General features: G+C 45.0%; 1 protein-coding gene across 2 annotated transcripts in view; it reads left to right on the forward strand.

The window, feature by feature from the left end:
• MICU2 (mitochondrial calcium uptake 2) overlaps positions 1-17,233 on the forward strand; it is a 419,619-nt gene extending 402,386 nt beyond the window's left edge. For both annotated transcript variants that reach the window (XM_068266953.1, XM_068266952.1), the window contains exons 10-12: positions 1,006-1,114; positions 8,553-8,710; positions 12,434-17,233. In XM_068266953.1, the coding sequence (XP_068123054.1) occupies positions 1,006-1,114; positions 8,553-8,710; positions 12,434-12,541 (375 nt within the window). In that variant the 3' untranslated portion in view covers positions 12,542-17,233. The remainder of the gene's footprint in view (positions 1-1,005; positions 1,115-8,552; positions 8,711-12,433) is intronic.
• The last annotated feature ends 780 nt before the right edge of the window (positions 17,234-18,013 follow it).

Below are 18,013 nucleotides of genomic sequence, written 5' to 3' on the forward strand. Positions count from 1 at the left end.
GTACCACCCAAAGAAAGCCTAAATTGTGTCGAAAAGACAATGTATAGATCCTATAGCTATGATAAGTAGCAATAAAGTAATTGGTGAATGAATGGGAGGATTGTGAAATGTGAAAATTGCTGTGGTGTTTATGGGGGTGGGGAAGTGGTTAATCTAGTGCCATTTAAAGTCATGTCATGCTGACCAGGAGACGAGATGACTCCATGTCAGCATTACATGGCACAAACAAGCCCATAGTTTGAGGGTCTCACATAAGATGCTGTAGTCAGCGAATGAAAGTTACTGTATTTTTTGGACTATAAAACTTGCTTTTTCTCACCCAAAAGTGTGTGTATGTGGGTGGGTGGGGGGGGGGAGGGGGTAAATCACTGCGTCTTATAGTCCAAATGTAGGGAGTTCCTGACTTGTGAATGCCTGCCAATATCAACCTCCAACCCACCGCAATGTCGGGGACTCCCTGTACTGTGCCCATACAGAGGCGGACACAAAGGAGGACAGAGGCAGACACATGGGTGACACGAGGTACAAAGGGGGCATAATCCACAAGATGCCCCTTCACCATGGATGCACCAGGTTTAGCATATATTTTTTCCCCTGGTTTTTGTCCTAGGTGCGTTTTATAGTCCGAAAAATATGGTAACTTCTGTTAACACCTATAATCCACCCACAGCCCACCTACAATGGGACGTAACTAATCCATCACTAATTAATGCTTCGTAGAGAGCATTCTCTGTATATGAGAAATGTCTTTTCAATCATGGATACCTTACCTCTCCTATCCTATGCAAAGCACTGTAACCAAGCTGACTACTGAATTGCTGTATTGCTGATGCAATAAAAGAAAACGTCCTATGCTCCAAGCGACTGATCTGATATTCTGCTGATGTATGCTGTGAGTTAGATGGACGCCTGAACACAGACACAACAATTATCATGTACAACCTCTATACACGGAGTTTCCAGCATGCATACTAATAATTCTATTATTCTATGTTGTCATTATAGAGCATCAGCTTAGATGAATTCAAGAGCTTTTATCATTTCATGAACAACCTGGAAGATTTTTCCATCACAGTGAAGATGTTCAGTGTGGCCAACAGAGCAGTCAAACTAGGTGAGTATGTTGAAGGCAATTATTATTGCTTCTGCATGTGAGGCCACGTTCAGCGTAGCGTGTGTATGAAGCTTTATGTGGTCTGGAGCTTTCTACTCTTTTACTAGAATCCAGGTGAAGCATGCTGGGAAATGTGGCAAACCACTTAAAGGGAACCTTAACTGAACGGAGGTAAAGAGTTTAACTTACCTGGGGCTATTACCAGCCCCTGCAGCAGTCCTGTGGCCTCGGAGCCACTCTGGAATCCTCCAGTCCCCCGCTGTCAGTTTCGTTTTTGACGACTCACCAGTCGCCGGCCGCCATGCGTATTATTGGACGCATTCCCTACTGCAATCAGCGCTGTTGCGGACCGCAACGCGTACAAAAATACGCGTTGCTGCATTCCGCACGCGTAGATATTTTTGTACGCGTTGCGGTGCGCAACAGCGCTGATTGCAGTAGGGAATGCGTCCAATAATGCGCATGGCGGCCGGCCGACTGGTGAGTTGTCAAAAACGAAACTAAGTGACAGCGGGGGACTGGAGGATTCCAGAGCGGCTCCGAGGGCACCGGACTGCTGCAGGGGGCTGGTAATAGCCTCAGGTAATTGAAACTCTTTACCCCCCCCTCCCCCTGAAACCCATCCACCCCCGTTCATTTAAGGTTCCCTTTAAGATTTTCAGTTGTGGTGGTCAAGCACCTGGTTACGTTTTATTTTTCACATTTGCCAGGACGTGTTTTTACTACCATCCCTTGCCATGCTACCCTCTAAGACAGGGGTCCCCATACTTTTTTGGTCCAGTGCCGGGTCAACATACTTCAGACTGCTGGTGGGCCGGAGTATACATGAAAATAATGTAGAAAAACTTAACATTGAGCCTAGGTATGGTAGACAGCGCCTATTAACATGGGCAGCCCTCATGCCTCCCATTTAACCAGAGCAGATGTTAATTCAGCAAGTACAGGTATTATGCCCTCAACACAGCATATGCAGATAGTATGCCCCCCACCACAGCATATGCAGATAGTATGCCCCCCACCACAGCCTGTGCAGGTAGTATGCCCACCAACATAGCATGTGCAACTATTATGCCACCAATACAGTGAAGATATCGTGACCTTAACATAGCAAGTCATATGTGAGCCATAATGTCACCCAATGGCCTGCAAAAGCCTGCAGCAAAACCAAGAAGCCAGCAAATGACTGTTTTCTGGCTTCCATGTGGAAGGTTGGTGTAAGAACTGCTATTCTATATGCGGGCCACCAATATTTAAAGATGCAGCTGCCCGCATCTATAAGTATAAAAATTGCGCAATAGTCCACAACTGAACCAGGGCTGACAGCGGCACAAAGAAGGGGACCAGTAGGACACTGAGGTACCCAACAGCCCTAAGAAAATACCAGGGATGGGCTCACGAGTAGGCTTGCTCAGCACGAGTGGTTACTCGTTATTCAAATGAGGATTAATTGCTGCAGGTGTGTGGCAGGGATATAAAGTGTTAATTACGTATAATTCCGCCGTCCGCCCTGCGTTCCAAACAGGCTGCACGCGTCCTATTGGATGCGTTGCAAGCCTCACTACGGGCACTTCCTCCTTCAAGCCGGAAGGAAGAAATGAGCGGTGGTGAGGCTTGCAATGTGACCAATAGGACGCGTGCAAGCTTTTTTGGAGCGCAGGCAGGACGGCGGAATTATGAGTAAATAACCCCTTATCATCCAGCTGCGGCAATTAAGGCTCATTTTAATTACGAATTAGAGTCCTTACTGACTCATGGTTACTCGTGGGCCCATCCCTGGTAAATACCAATTTTGTTTTCATCTCAGGTTTACTGTAAGCTGAAATAGGATATAGTTTATCGACTTAGTGCCCGTTTCCTCTACACGCGGTGGTGGAAGCCGCGCCGCACTGCGGCTGTACTGAAACCAATGCATGGCAATGGACCAGTTTCTATTACGTGCTGATTATGAGGAACAGTGCAAAGCAATCAGAGAATCAACTGCATGCTGCACATTCTTGCACGGCGGTATCCTCCGTCTCTTCCTATACACTTCCGCAGGAAGTGACGCGAACAGCAGAAGAAGTGATGGAATGTGACGCGATAGTCGCATCGCATCGTATACATGAAATAATGTAGAAAAACATAACATTGAGCCTAGGTATGGTAGACAGCGCCTATTAACATGGGCAGCCCTCATGCCTCCCATTTAACCAGAGCAGATGTTAATTCAGCAAGTACAGGTATTATGCCCTCAACACAGCATATGCAGATAGTATGCCCCCCACCATAGCATATGCAGATAGTATGCCCCCCACCACAGCCTGTGCAGGTAGTATGCCCACCAACATAGCATGTGCAACTATTATGCCACCAATACAGTGAAGATATCGTGACCTTAACATAGCAAGTCATATGTGAGCCATAATGTCACCCAATGGCCTGCAAAAGCCTGAAGCAAAACCAAGAAGCCAGCAAATGACTGTTTTCTGGCTTCCATGTGGAAGGTTGGTGTAAGAACTGCTATTCTATATGCGGGCCACCAATATTTAAAGATGCAGCTGCCCGCATCTATAAGTATAAAAATTTTGTGTGTGGGGGGGCCGGTAAAAAAGCCTCAGGGGGCCGCATTCGGCCCGCCGGCCGCGTACGAGAGAGAACGGCGCAGGAGACTTGGACGCAGGATACAGCCGGTATGGCTGATCCTGCTGCTGCACAAGTCCAGGCCGTGTTAATTACTATTCCCCCTCCAGGCCGCCATGGATGGTGGGGAATGAAATAATTTGCCTTCCAGCAATCGCTGGAAGCCAAATTATTATGTTTTAAAAGTAACTTCAGCTCCGTCTTCTGACGGCGCCGAAGTTACTCCCTGTGCGCTGCTATAGGCGTAATTCGTATTACAGCCTATGGTGGCGCCGGCTGCGCCGAAATCTCTATGCGCTGATTTCAGCGTGTTCGCGTGGACCTTTGTTTGAGTACCACTGCTGTAAGAAGTCACAACTGTTCTGACATATAGATATCAATCAACTGTTTTCAATCTGATAGTTGCGCCATTCACAGGCTGACAGTCAATATTTAGACACTTTAAAGCTTAAAAACAAAGTAAAGCAGAGAGAGGACCTCTCATGGGGACAGGGCCGGATTTGTACTTACCAGTGCCCTAGGCCTGCTGTCACCAAGCGCCCCCCCCGCCACCACCACCAAAAAACATTCTGTCCAACTATCTGACTAGCGATCACTGATCACAACTGAAAGTAGCGATCACAACTGAAATGGGCTCATTTCAGTTGTGCTGCTGTGCCCCTCATTGAACAAAGAATCAGTGGATGCTCTGTCCTCTCACGATGGAAATTTGCGCTCCTGCCCGAATGTGCACAGCAGCCGATAGTGTTCTGGGAATGCATACTTGAGAAATTACGCTGATGTATGATTGGTACTCGTCAAGAATGCATAACACTGTACCAGCCTCGGGTGCTGTGCACATCTGGGCAGGAGCGAGAAATTACAATGAGCGCAAGTGGCCAAAGCATGTGCTGCTTCTTTGTCCTCTGTGCGACTAGCTGCAGTCACAGCCACAGACAGGTGACAGGGAGCGTGAGTGGCCAGAGCATGCGCTGCTTCTTTGTCCTCTGTGAGACTGGCTGCAGTCAGAGCCACAGACAGGTGACAGGGAGCGCAAGTGGCCAAAGCATGCGCTGCTTCTTTGTCCTCTGTGCGACTAGCTGCAGTCAGAGCCACATACAGGTGACAGGGAGCGTGAGTGGCCAGAGCATGCGCTGCTTCTTTGTCCTCTGTGAGACTGGCTGCAGTCAGAGCCACAGACAGGTGACAGGGAGCGTGAGTGGCCAGAGCATGCGCTGCTTCTTTGTCCTCTGTGCGACTGGCTGCAGTCGGAGCCACAGACAGGTGACAGGGAGCGTGAGTGGCCAGAGCATGCGCTGCTTCTTTGTCCTCTGTGAGACTGGCTGCAGTCAGAGCCACAGACAGGTGACAGGGAGCGTGAGTGGCCAGAGCATGCGCTGCTTCTTTGTCCTCTGTGCGACTGGCTGCAGTCGGAGCCACAGACAGGTGACAGGGAGCGTGAGTGGCCAGAGCATGCGCTGCTTCTTTGTCCTCTGTGCGACTGGCTGCAGTCAGAGCCACAGACAGGTGACAGGGAGCGTGAGTGGCCAGAGCATGCGCTGCTTCTTTGTCCTCTGTGCGACTGGCTGCAGTCGGAGCCACAGACAGGTGACAGGGAGCGTGAGTGGCCAGAGCATGCGCTGCTTCTTTGTCCTCTGTGAGACTGGCTGCAGTCAGAGCCACAGACAGGTGACAGGGAGCGTGAGTGGCCAGAGCATGCGCTGCTTCTTTGTCCTCTGTGCGACTGGCTGCAGTCGGAGCCACAGACAGGTGACAGGGAGCGTGAGTGGCCAGAGCATGCGCTGCTTCTTTGTCCTCTGTGCGACTGGCTGCAGTCACAGCCACAGACAGGTGACAGGGAGCGCGAGTGGCCAGAGCATGCGCTGCTTCTTTGTCCTCTGTGCGACTGGCTGCAGTCGGAGCCACAAACAGGTGGCAGGGAGCGCGAGTGGCCAGAGCATGCGCTGCTTCTTTGTTCTCTGTGCGACTGGCTGCAGTCACAGCCACAGACAGGTGGCAGGGCAGTGCAATGGAGAAAAGCCCAAACAAAACAGAGAACAGGTAAGTAGCAAACATCCTGTCAAGACCCACTTTGGATGTTTGGTTGTAATTAGTGTGGACCTGAACTCAGAACTTCCTCTCTGCTCTAAAAGATACTCAACAACATAACCTTTAAAGAAAAAACATTTCTTAGTTACAGCTGATACAAATCCTGCAATAAATAGACAGTGTTTCTAATTCCTACTTTCATGGAAGCAAATATATTAACATCTTGTGCTTTAAAATAAGCTTATATGCTGTGGCAGTCAGGTGACACAGGGAAGATATCAAATTTGTGATTAGACACAGATGTGGAAGAATTCGAAAGGCTCTCTAAATACATACATGGTGCATGTCTCTGCATGGTTTCCTTCTGTCCTGTGCATGAGTTCAGCTCCACTTTAAAGCATCTGAATGACATTTATTTATATTTGCTGAAAAATCTATGCATCTCTTTTGAATGCTGAATGTACATATGGTGGTGTGCTCTAACATATAGACAGTATACAGGAACAAAGTCTGAAGAAGGCTTATTAGCAGAAAGATTACTCTTTTTCTTTTAAGTCAATAAATGGTATCACCCTGATTCAAAACTCTCTGCTTTTGCTGATGGCTAAGATGGTACAATGCTCTAATGCTACAGGAAAGCAGAAGGATGCCAATTCATACACACTAGCATTGAGGTAGTAACATCTCAGGTGACAGTGACAGTTTAGCAATGAAAGGGAAGCATACAGCATTTTTATTCCAGGCTGCAGCAGTTCTCATAGATGGTCGGAGATGAAGGACAGAAAATGAGTCAGGAAAGAGTTAACTTAAGCAGAGAGGCGATCACTGGCTAGGAAGAAAAAAAAGCAATAAATTAGGCCTAGATAAGAAAGTGTAATTTACAACTGCCGGGGTCAGACAGTGTCACAGCTCTAAAAGAGAAGGCGAAGAAACTAGCAGAAATGTTTGTGAATGCCTGCATTAGAACTCAGCGGAACTTAGTTTTATCTGCTTTGTAATGTAAATCCCTGGTATTTCTCACATCCACTTGTACTGTATGTTGATCCATATAAATAATTGGATCATCAGGTGACAGTTATGATTGATCCTGATTGTTATAACACATTAGGAAGTGAGAGGTGCAGGGATTGGGGAACTCTGGAATTCCTCTATTAGTGCAGAGCAGGGCGCTGGCTGGCTGCGCTGTGGGAACAGAGGAGATGATTTACTTTGACATATGACCTCTTCTCTCTCCAAGTCATGCCGCCCTTCTGATCTTATCTGATTTTATCGCCCTAGGCCGTGGCCTCTGTGGCCTTTGCAGAAATCCGGGCCTGCATGGGGAGTAGAGCCTCAGTAGTACACCCTTCATGCACTATACACACTAGTGTGCGGTAACTGCCACCGTAGGTAGGGAGATAACACCCCTTCCCTTTGTGCCCCTGCTCACCCACAGGTTTCATTAAGACCTGCCTCTCACAAGCACTGCAGCATAACAGCACCTGTTAAACCAACAACAGCTTGCCATAGCATAAAACTGCTCTAATAAGGCGACTTGTATCCCCCTGCTTTAAAAACACGTACTTTAAAATCACTTGTGTAACAGCAGGCAACAATATTTGTTCCTTATGGCTCCGGTCACCTCTCCCCATGTCCTGGCCGTCATCCGTCCACTCCAGAGTCAGCGCGTGTGTCCCCAAACTCATCCCTACGCGTTTCATCACGAGTTGGGATTCATCAGGGGCTGGGGTACGCACATTCCCCCTAGCATTAAGTATGCATATGTCCGTCCCCTCCTGTTCGCTTCCCCAGCTTGTCTTTAGGATGTCCACTAATCCAGGGATGATGTGGGAGGTGGGCCAGTACCGTTTACACATTGGTCCATCTCCTAAAATCGAATTAGTAAAATAACAGAAAACATATAATAGCTCCCCGGTTTCCATGTATTCAAATCCTGCGCTACCCATGTTGCTCATTCACTGCTACATACGCACTTTTTGGATTACCCTGCTTCTTAGCATCTGCATCGGTTATTTTACTCCACTTATACAATTGTACACCCCCCTTCCCCAGGACATAAACCTCTATTCAGCACATCTGTTCAGTTTCATACCCCTACACAATCCTCATAAAGGGGAACTGCCACACTTAGGTCAATTCCCTCATACCCTCTTAATCACTCGATATGAAACAATTTATGTCAAATCCATTATTTAGAAATTCAGGAGACATCTTGTCATGTTAGATAGCTCACGCAGTCTGTCAGCTGTTTACCACTTTAAAAGATGCCAGGAACTAACGATGTGAACTAGGCCTAACTGCACTGATGAGCATAGACATTATGGCAATGCCAGTTTGTGTTTGGACTAGTTTGCCCTGCCCTCTGCTGCTGTACAAAAAAAGAGACCTCCTCTGTTAAAACATTTTAGCCAACAGAATTTGTGGCAATCAGGAAGTAGCAGAAAGGGTTGGCACTAGATGCTGATGGTCAGACAGCTGAGTGAACGAGGTGTGTGGCTGCGCCTCCAGAGACCAAGAGCTTGGTAATTCATCAGTTTTACACTTGAAAGGTTAAGGCACCAGACCACTAGGATTCGCCTTTTTATTGCATCCTCAGCAAGACTTTACAGTGTAGAGTAGAGCATCTGACAGCCATTATGAGGGCTCTACCTGCTTTGTCAGAGGCCACCAGTAAAGTACTTGTGGCCTCCTATGAAGAGGGTATATAGCCAGTGAAAAGGCTGTCAAGGCCATCTACACTGTAATGTCTGGTCTGACTTGTTCCTGTAAATATATATTTTATCTTTTCTAGCTGAGTTTAAGAGAGCAGTGAAGGTGGCCACAGGACAGGAGTTATCAGAGAATGTGCTGGACACAGTTTTCAAGATCTTTGACCTGGATGGGGACAACTGCTTAAGCCATGGAGAGTTCCTAGGCGTGCTGAAGAACCGACTACACAGAGGCTTAAAGGTAATGCAAGCAGGCTGATTAATACATGGGATATGTTGTAAAGTCGTAGAGTCTAAAAAGATGTAGAAAACAACAGATTTCCAAACATTTGTGTTATATTTTTGTAATGGAGAGCCAGTTAGTCAGGAGAGTCTTTTATCTTTTACAGTCTAGTCATTGTAAGTACAGTACAAGTTTGTGTGCCACACTATAGTGTACAAGACCTCGGGCATTGTGGGATACAAGAGCCCTTGCTCTTGATACGTGTGTGTGTGTGTATATATATATATATATATATATATATATATATATATATATATATATATATATATATATATATATATATATATATATGTGTGTATATATATATATATATATTAGGAAGATACTGCTTGCTTGGCAGTTGGCAACAGCTGTTATCTCCCACAATGCAACAAGGTTCGCAGACAGGAAACTGTCATGGCAATGACATCTGACTGTAGCTGGGTTTTCACCTCAATGATCTATTTGAGAAGTGGTAAAGTTTTCTTGTGAGAGGAAGATTAATTTTGAATTAAAGTTCCTCTTAAGAGAGCAACATTCATTTGATATTCCAGAGATATGTGGAACCATGGTGCTGTAAAATTGGTTAAATTCTTTTAGCAGAATAGTGAATGAAGACTGGGACACGCCAGAAATTTAAAGGACAACTGAAGCGAGAGGGATATAGAGGATGCCATATTTATTTCCTTTTAAGGAATACCAGTTATCTGGCTATCCCGCTTATTCTCTGCCTCTAATTCTTTTGGCCATAGCCCCTGAACAAGCATGCAGCAGATCAGATGTTTGTGACATTTTTGTCAGATCTGACAAGATCAGCTGCATGCTTATTTCTGGTGTTGTTCACTTATGCAGATCAATCAGATCAGCAGGGCTACCAGGCAACCGGTGTTGCTTAAAAGGAAATAAATATTGGAGCCTCCATATACCTGTCGGCACAGTTGTCCTTTAAGGTTTGTAGCCCATGAGAGCCTATCTTATTACTTTGCACATGGGGTCGGTAAAGGTGCCCATACATCTCTCGACTTGGCGGCTGATCAACCATCCGATTCTATAATTATTGAATCGGAAGAAAATCAGTGCGGCCAAGAGCATGCCCAATCGACTATGCAACCAATTTCAGGCTAAAATTGGTCACATGTATCGGTTGAACATGCTGCAAGATGTCGGGCCGTCGCGGATGATCAGGTGCATGGCGGTAACGGCGAGCGATATCAGGATGAGCACTGAAACCTCTGCCAACGCAAAGCACATGTGACGTCACACTATGCAGCGGCGGTGTGTATACTGCTGATGGAAGAGCGGCCAATTCCAAAGAGGAATGGGCACAGTGCGATCGGCGGCACAGAACAGGTAATGTATACATGCACACACGGGGAGTACATTTATACACTAGGGGCAGCAGTGAGGTGGTGGATGCAGCGGACGGTTCCTGGGAAATATCATGCTGAAACCGTTCGGGAATCGGCCTGTGGTGTATGGGCTTCTGACAGATCTCTCTCTTAACCAGATTCGATCAGAGAGAGTTCTGTCTCTTTGTCGAATCTGCCCATTATCATTAGATGTATGGGCACCTTAAAGGAGTTCTTTGGGGGGGGGGGGGGGGGTTAAAAATAAAAATGGAATTTACCTGGTGCTTCTACCGCCCCCTGAAGCTGTAATGTCGGCTGCACCGTCCTCCAACGATCCGCCGTTCTCCGCCGCCAGTCTAGGTCTGATCGGCAGCTGAGACCCACTGCAGCAGCGCGTGTCATCGGGAGCTTACTGCACCACAATAAAACTTTGTACTGCGTCTGCCTCCCGATGACGTGTGCGGAAGCGAGCATTATTCGTCTTGTTAGACGAATATATTACTGGGGCCGGTGTCGGGGAACCGAGGATCGTAGGAGTACAGCGTGGGACATTACAGCTTCAGGGGGCTTGTAGAAGCTCCAGGTGAGTGTCAGTTTTTATTTTAAAAACCTCCCAAGAGAACCCCTTTATCTCAGCAGCGTTCATTGTCTCATCTAAGATTTCACTAGCTTTATTTTAAAATGTGTAATTTTAGTTAAAATAGATTATTATGTGAGACTGAGATTATGTGGGGGCAGATGAGTTATATCACAGTCATTGTTTGAGTTAACCTGAGATGGTAAGTTTTTTCCAAGTTTGGACCAGTGGCTGAATCTAAACGTTAGCTTCATTCATTAACACAGGAGAGGGGCAAATGCATTCTGCGTAATAAGGTGTAGAACCCTAGATGAGACAATAGGTGTAGCATCGTGTGGTTGGGCTCCGGGTAGAATGGGGAGCTGGGATGCCATAAGGGCGTTCTGGAAAGGTCCATTGCACTCAACAGTTTCATATGTTATACAATCTGCCGAAGAGGAAGGTCTATAGAAACAAGCTGAAGCAGCTGGTTCACCGCACTGTATATAAATATCCTGTCCAATTCAGAAGAGTTTGGCTGCTAGCTCAGAGGGCGGATGATAATCTAATGATTGAAAAGGCCAAGAGGAAGCTTTACTTAACTATGCGGAGGTATTTTCAGCAGGGGAATCGCTCTGCCAAGTTGCTGCCGCAGCTATTTAATGCTATCACAACATTGCACAATAGCTGTAAAATATTCAGAGAGAGGTCTGAAAGCAATTCACCTGATATCCTTAAAGGTGCCCATTAACAGTACAATTTTTTCACCAAATGCGATCTTTCGATGCGATTTTTACGATCAGATTGTGTAGAAAATTATGAAGGCAATCGATAGCGAATGATTCTTTGGTCGATTGCTTTATGGGATAAAATCCATCCAAAAGTTGGAAAATATCATCGCATTTGAAGGAAGAATCGTTCAGTAAATGTGAACATTTGATAATTGCCTTCAGATTACTTACGGTCATTCAAATCACATCGAAAGATCGCATTTAGTGAAAAATTGTACCGTTAATGGGCACCTTTTATATGGATCTATAGCAGTTCTGGACTTCCTGGTACTCACGTCAGGAAAGGATTGAGATGAAATGGGGCCCTAAGTAAGATAGCAGCTTCTGCCCACCGCTGATGGTCACCTGAGGTTTTTTAGTAAGATTTAGAGAATTTTACTTAAGAAGAGAATTAAATGGCAGCCTCCATATTCCTCTCACTCTTTATAACTTAAAGGAATACTGTAAGGGCGTCGGGGGAAAATGAGTTGAACTTACCCAGGGCTTCTAATGGTCCCCTGCAGACATCCTGTGCCCACGCAGCCACTCGCCAATGCTCCGGCCCCGCCTCCAGTTCACTTCTGGAATTTCTGAACTTTAAAGTCTGAAAACCACTGCGCCTGCGTTGCCGTGTCCTCGCTCCCACTGTTGTCACCAGGAGCGTACTGCGCAGTACGCTCCTGGTGACGTCAGCGGGAGCGAAGGCACAGCAACGCAGGCGCAGTGGAGCATCGATGAGTGGCTGTGCGGGCACAGGATGTCTGCGGGGGACCATTAGAAGCCCCGGGTAAGTTCAACTCTTTCCGCCGACCCCCCTACAGTATTCCTTTAAAATTCTGCATATAAGACGAGGCTGTCCAGAGGAATATGGTAAAGAAGGAAATCTTCTTCCCAGAGAACTTGCACCTGTAAATATATTTACTTAGCCAGTAAAATGTTTGCATGCAACAACTGTCCTCCTCCTTTCTGGCTGTGGTTTAGTTATTGGCTGATACACATTTCACACCCTTTTATGTGTTTTCTGCAGCATGTGCCCCAACAACAAGGCTTTCAAGGGTACATGAAGTGCGTCAAGCGGGAGAGCATCAAAGGAGCAAACGAAGCCTGGAGACAAGCTGGAAAAAGTCCATTTTAATATCATGTATAACCCGAGGCCTGTTGAGTGACTGAGTCGCTCTGTGTGTGTTCGATTGTTTAGCTGTGTAATGCAGCATATATCTCTGTTATGTGCCAGACTTTCATATTATGCCATGTCTAGTCTACCTTCCATCATTCTCGCTTCCATTGGTGGATTCAGCTATGTATGTAGCTCTATGTATTCAGCTAGCGTAAACCTGGTCCACAATGTACTGTCCGCAAAGGTTTTGTTTTTTGTGTTGTTTTTACTACAGAGTGAGCTCAGCTCGGCCATTCTTCACACAAAGTACCTGTGGGGGGGGGATGTATGCACCATAACTCCTTACAGTGATCTGAAACTCTGACATAACATTCAATAAAAATGTGTTTTCCTACTTATTACCCATACAGTTATTATATTTGCTTTTGTGCACAAGTAATGTTATCCTTTTACAAAGTACAAGTTCCCCAAGTACAGTTTATCTGCTCTGAAAGCTGCTATTGCATTTTATTCATAGCTGCTTTTATTATATATTAACTTCTAGTGAGCTCTTCTCAACCATGTGTATGCTAAAAGCAGAGCGCTTGTTTTCAGCACAGCTAAGAATGTAACAGAGGGATGTAAACAAAAGATATTATCTCCTCTTTGGATGCGGATCATAAGCTGAAGGGGCTTTCCGCTGCAGAACAAAGTGGCGTGTTTAACTGTTTGAATGCTGTTCTGCATTGCTAGTAGGTTTAAGGCTGTAAATATTTTTTTAGTGCAAAGATGAAATGCTGAGTTTCAGACCAATTTAATGTACAATGTATTGATAGATGTATCATCTACGCCCTTCCTTCCCCAATATGTTTCTTAGGTCAGGGCCCATTGTAGTGTAACCTCATAGTTTTCTGATTGGCTGCTGTTTAAACTTTGCACTTTAATAATACATTACTGGAGTAATAGTCCTGTCTGTAGTATAACCAGTCAGCTTTCCTTTTCCATCAGTTTACAGCAATATACACAATCAAAGATTATCAAGTAGGGCCTTTATTCAATGTACTTTTTCTCCAGAGTTTCTGTGATGAGATAATTTTTCCTCTTCTCTTTAACACAACCTTTCTGCACTCTGCAATTTAAAACGTACCATTAGGCCTCTTTTATACTGCAAATCACACTTCCCATTTCCAATTTGCGATTTTTTTTCAGTGGATGATAGCAACAGAAGAACGAAAATGCAGAAAAAATGCAGGATGCAGGCAGAGGCGTATCTGGGTAATATAGAGCCTATGGCAAACATAGAAATTGTGCCCTCCCCTCTAAGAACTGCCTCTCTTCTCACATACATTTGTAATGGTTGCCTGTGTTTTTGGGCTCGGGATATTACTGAAGACTTTTTTTTTGGAAATGTCTCTTCTTATTTCCTCTCTTTCCTCTTTTCTAACACTAAGCAAAGTGCACCCAACATACATAAATTAAGTAGCCATGTACCCCAGATAACAGAATTAATCTGATCTGAGGTCTGAGTGATGGGGGGGGCATGGGGGCACATCACAGGGGCAGGCATGGCGCCCATGGTGCTGTGGCGCCCATGGCAAGAGCCATGCCTGCACCCCTCTAGATACGCCTCTGGATGCAGGACTTTTTTTTTTAATCACATCAAAAGTCGGAATTGCATGTAAAATTGCATCTAAATCGGAAATCTGAATCGCATGTAGTGTAAAAGAGCCCTCAAAGTTTTCTTGAGTATTTTCTTGATTGCTGGTGGCCTAAAAGGCATTTTATTGATAAGGTGTAAAAATGTCACCCACAGCAGGAGAAAACTCTGAAGAAATGTTTATGAAGTAGGGGCCTCTATGTCATGGTTTTGTGCAATTATTTTTCTTTTTTCAGTAATAGTATATTTGTATTTTAAGTGAAAACTGGATACACAACTGTATTAAAAAAGCAGTTTTAGGGGTGTTTTGAATACAGAGGGTGTGTTTCGGCACAGTTTGACCCAGTCTGTCCCTTCACCGGTGGACACCATATCCTACATTGTTGCCTGGTCCGGGGCTTGGACTGAACCGCACCAAACCCAACAAGCTGTTTTCAGGAGAATTACATTTTTTGTTTACGCAGCTTTGCTAAGCAGACTCTGCTTAATTGCCGGCCAGTAAATATTATTTCACATAATGGATACTTCGCTAATGGATTTCATGCACTTATTGATAGGCTGAAGTCATCCCCAGCTGCTGGGAAGTGTTTTGTTGTGATGCATGGTGATTCATCCCACTCATATGTATGTATAGCACATGCTGGTCTACTGCAGTGCCTAATGTGTCTGGTAAACAGCGAGGACCCTCAGCGACGGGCGAGCCTAATACTTCCTCATATTCTAAAATGGGAATACTCAGACTAAGAAAGGGAGAGCGGAAGTGAGGTGTGATTGGCTGTTGTGGGCATCACACACAAAATTTATTTAGACACTTCCACATGACTTATTTCTCACACAATTCTTTAGAGGTTTAGACTTTGATTTATTTGTAAAGTAGGGGTATGCTTTAATGCAGAACATGTACCTAATCTACATCTCACTGGATTTGTTGCCATGGACAACACAGAGACCCGTGCTGTGGATAATTCCGGCCTCATTCACATTGTGAGATGCAATCCCATGAGCACCTGAGGAGTTCACTAACGATATGATGTGACATCTTTATTCCACAGTACTGGCCCCTCTCACACCTTCGCAATTCCCTCAATGCACTTTCACAGTCAGGAAACCATTGGGGAACTGGCCACCATTGTCCACAATTGACCCAGAGATGTGCTTGGGCCAGGTGCACTCATAATCTGCTTTGTGGATAAGGTGCTCTAATAATTATCCATGCCTTCATCATCTAGGCATTGCTTTAAAACTGGATATCATTCCAAACTGTAGCACAGCTAAGGAACAATGGGCCCCAATGCAACTTTTACAAAAGATCCCCTCAAGCACTCATATAATATATACAGTAATTGATATAGAGCATCAAAACCTGCACAAATTAAGAGCAAATACAGCACTTGAAGAAGAGCCCCCTGTGGGCCCCTCTGGTCCAGGGACCTCAGTGCGGTCGCATGCCTCTGCATACTCTTTTGCTACGCCACAATTCCTCTTCAGAACTCAAGGTTTAGTGTGAACCCGTTGTTAGTACACTATGAGCCCATTAAATAAGTATAACACAACTACAAAATTGTATCATGGGGAATTCTAGACACACACACAATCCTAAGAATAAGAATAATCCATGCTTAAAACATAACCTTTATTAGATCATAGGATAAAAAAAGAACAGCACAGAAATAAATATGAATAAGAAGAGGCCGAGATCGCTGATATGACACTTGGCCAGTACATTAACTATGCACACTGAGTAGGCCAAACACTCCTATGTACGGTAGTAGGTCATCTCTGTTAGAACCGGCCATTGAGCCAAAGTTGAGTATTTTAGACCTGGTGTGCTAGTCACATTATTGGTCCATACAGTGCAAAGTGCTCTCATATAATGATTACTAAACCACCCACGACCCCAACATGTTTCACTCTTATGTGGGCACCTTGGTGAAAATTAAGCTTTTATGCTAACCCTACTTGTACTTCTATCACAGTAACATAATTAGTTCGCTAGTAAAGTCTCTTACTAAAAATGACTAGTAGTGCCATATCAGAAGTTCTGTACAGCTCTCCCCGTCAGGCTGTGTCCCAATGGCTTATCCTCCTCCTGATTACAGTCAGCTGTCTCTGACACTCCCCAGCACAAGCCACGTTATACCTGCAGGTGTATTACTGATTATCCATCGGCAAGTAGTCTTCTGATGGGGAGAGAAGCTGTAATATGACAACCACCTCAAAAGCCCATATCTGAGCTGAAAGGCACCATTATATATGGGATGGTTGCTGGAAAATTAGACTGGTAGGAGGTGCTGATACTGCCTCCTCCCCATTATTTTAATGCATGTTTTCCTACTCATAAACTCCCAATGAATGTTATGTTTTAAGTGTTGATAGGGCTTATCCTTAGGATAGTGTTTCTGTCCCTTCAATCAATAAGTAACTATCATAGAATGAAGGAAGGTTAGGAAGCAGTATTTGCTCTGTAGTGCTATTTGTATTTTAGGACAACCTACAATCACCCATCCTAGTTTCAGAAGCACCATTAATAGACCATAATGAAAGATCTGAACATCTCTGACACTGGAAGCAATAGAGAATATTTTGTATAGACTGGAATCCATGTTTACTCGTTTTGGTTTACGTGTGGGTCAGTTTACCAGAGAAGGTTATTTGCCTTCAGAGTTGCTTGTGTGTAGCAGAAGTACAGAGGAGACTGTGACCAGGTGGTAGATTTCTATGGTCATGCGCTACTGTGACCACTTCCTGCTTTGGCTTACACAGGAAGCAGAACCAACACATGATCATCCCCAGTGAATCAGAAGCATGCAAGCATACACAAACTGATCACATGCTTCTCCAGGAGTTCTGCTACACACACATTTAGTGTTCTGCAAATTATTCAAGAAAGTTATTTTTTAAACCAACAAGTGCATTTATTTTTTACCCTTTGTCTTTGGTTTGGTTTATTTTGCTGTGCTGTTTTGTGTTTTCTTTAATACAGATCTAAGGTGATGGTATCAACTGGAAATCTAATAAAGTTTATGTAAAAAACAAAATATTTTCCCAATAAAAAGTAAAGATAATATAATCAATCTACACTCTAGCATTTTTTTCTTTTCCACCTTTTGTTTTTTTTATTTTTCACTGGTAAAATATGCACATTAAAGCAAATCTGTGGCGATTTAAAAAAATAAAATAAAAAAGCAGCTACTCACCTGTGGAGAGGGAAGGCACTGGATCCTATTGAGCGCCCCCCCCCCCCCCCCCCCCCCCCCCCCCCCACACACACACACACACACACACACACACACACACACATATGAGGTTACCCTGAAGTTACCTCTCCTCTGGGAGCCCTTGTGTCCTCAAGTGCTCACAAAGACTGGTGGCCCCATACTCCCATGCCCAAGCAAGTGCCACTCCAGCGCATGCACAGTATGGAGCCGCTCCTCTTTGGGGGTACTTAGGGATACGAGTGCTCCCAGAGCCTTCCGAGAGTCCTGAAGACATATTCCACCAGTTGGTCAAATACGGAGGTGACACCGTTTGAATGAGAGGACAGGGAGGGCTCCTCCCCTTTCTTTCCATCACCAGATCTCCCTGTGTGCGCCATTCCTATTGATCATTCCAGCTCAGATTGCAGAGAATGAGCTGGGACATGCGATAGCAGGCAGAGCATTACGCCAACCTGAAAGCTGTTTCAAGGTTGCCGCCATTTTGAAAATGGAGGACCCTAAATCTCCAAATGGGACAGGGCCAAATAGGACACTGCAAGTAATGAATACGATGCACCTTGTAATCTGCAGAGGGTTTTAGATTTATGTGTTCATCTTTTGTATTGCAGTAGACTTCAGATTTGCTTTAAGACAGAA

Source organism: Hyperolius riggenbachi, chromosome 2 (genome assembly GCF_040937935.1).
Source record: "Hyperolius riggenbachi isolate aHypRig1 chromosome 2, aHypRig1.pri, whole genome shotgun sequence".
Classification (NCBI taxonomy): domain Eukaryota; kingdom Metazoa; phylum Chordata; class Amphibia; order Anura; family Hyperoliidae; genus Hyperolius; species Hyperolius riggenbachi.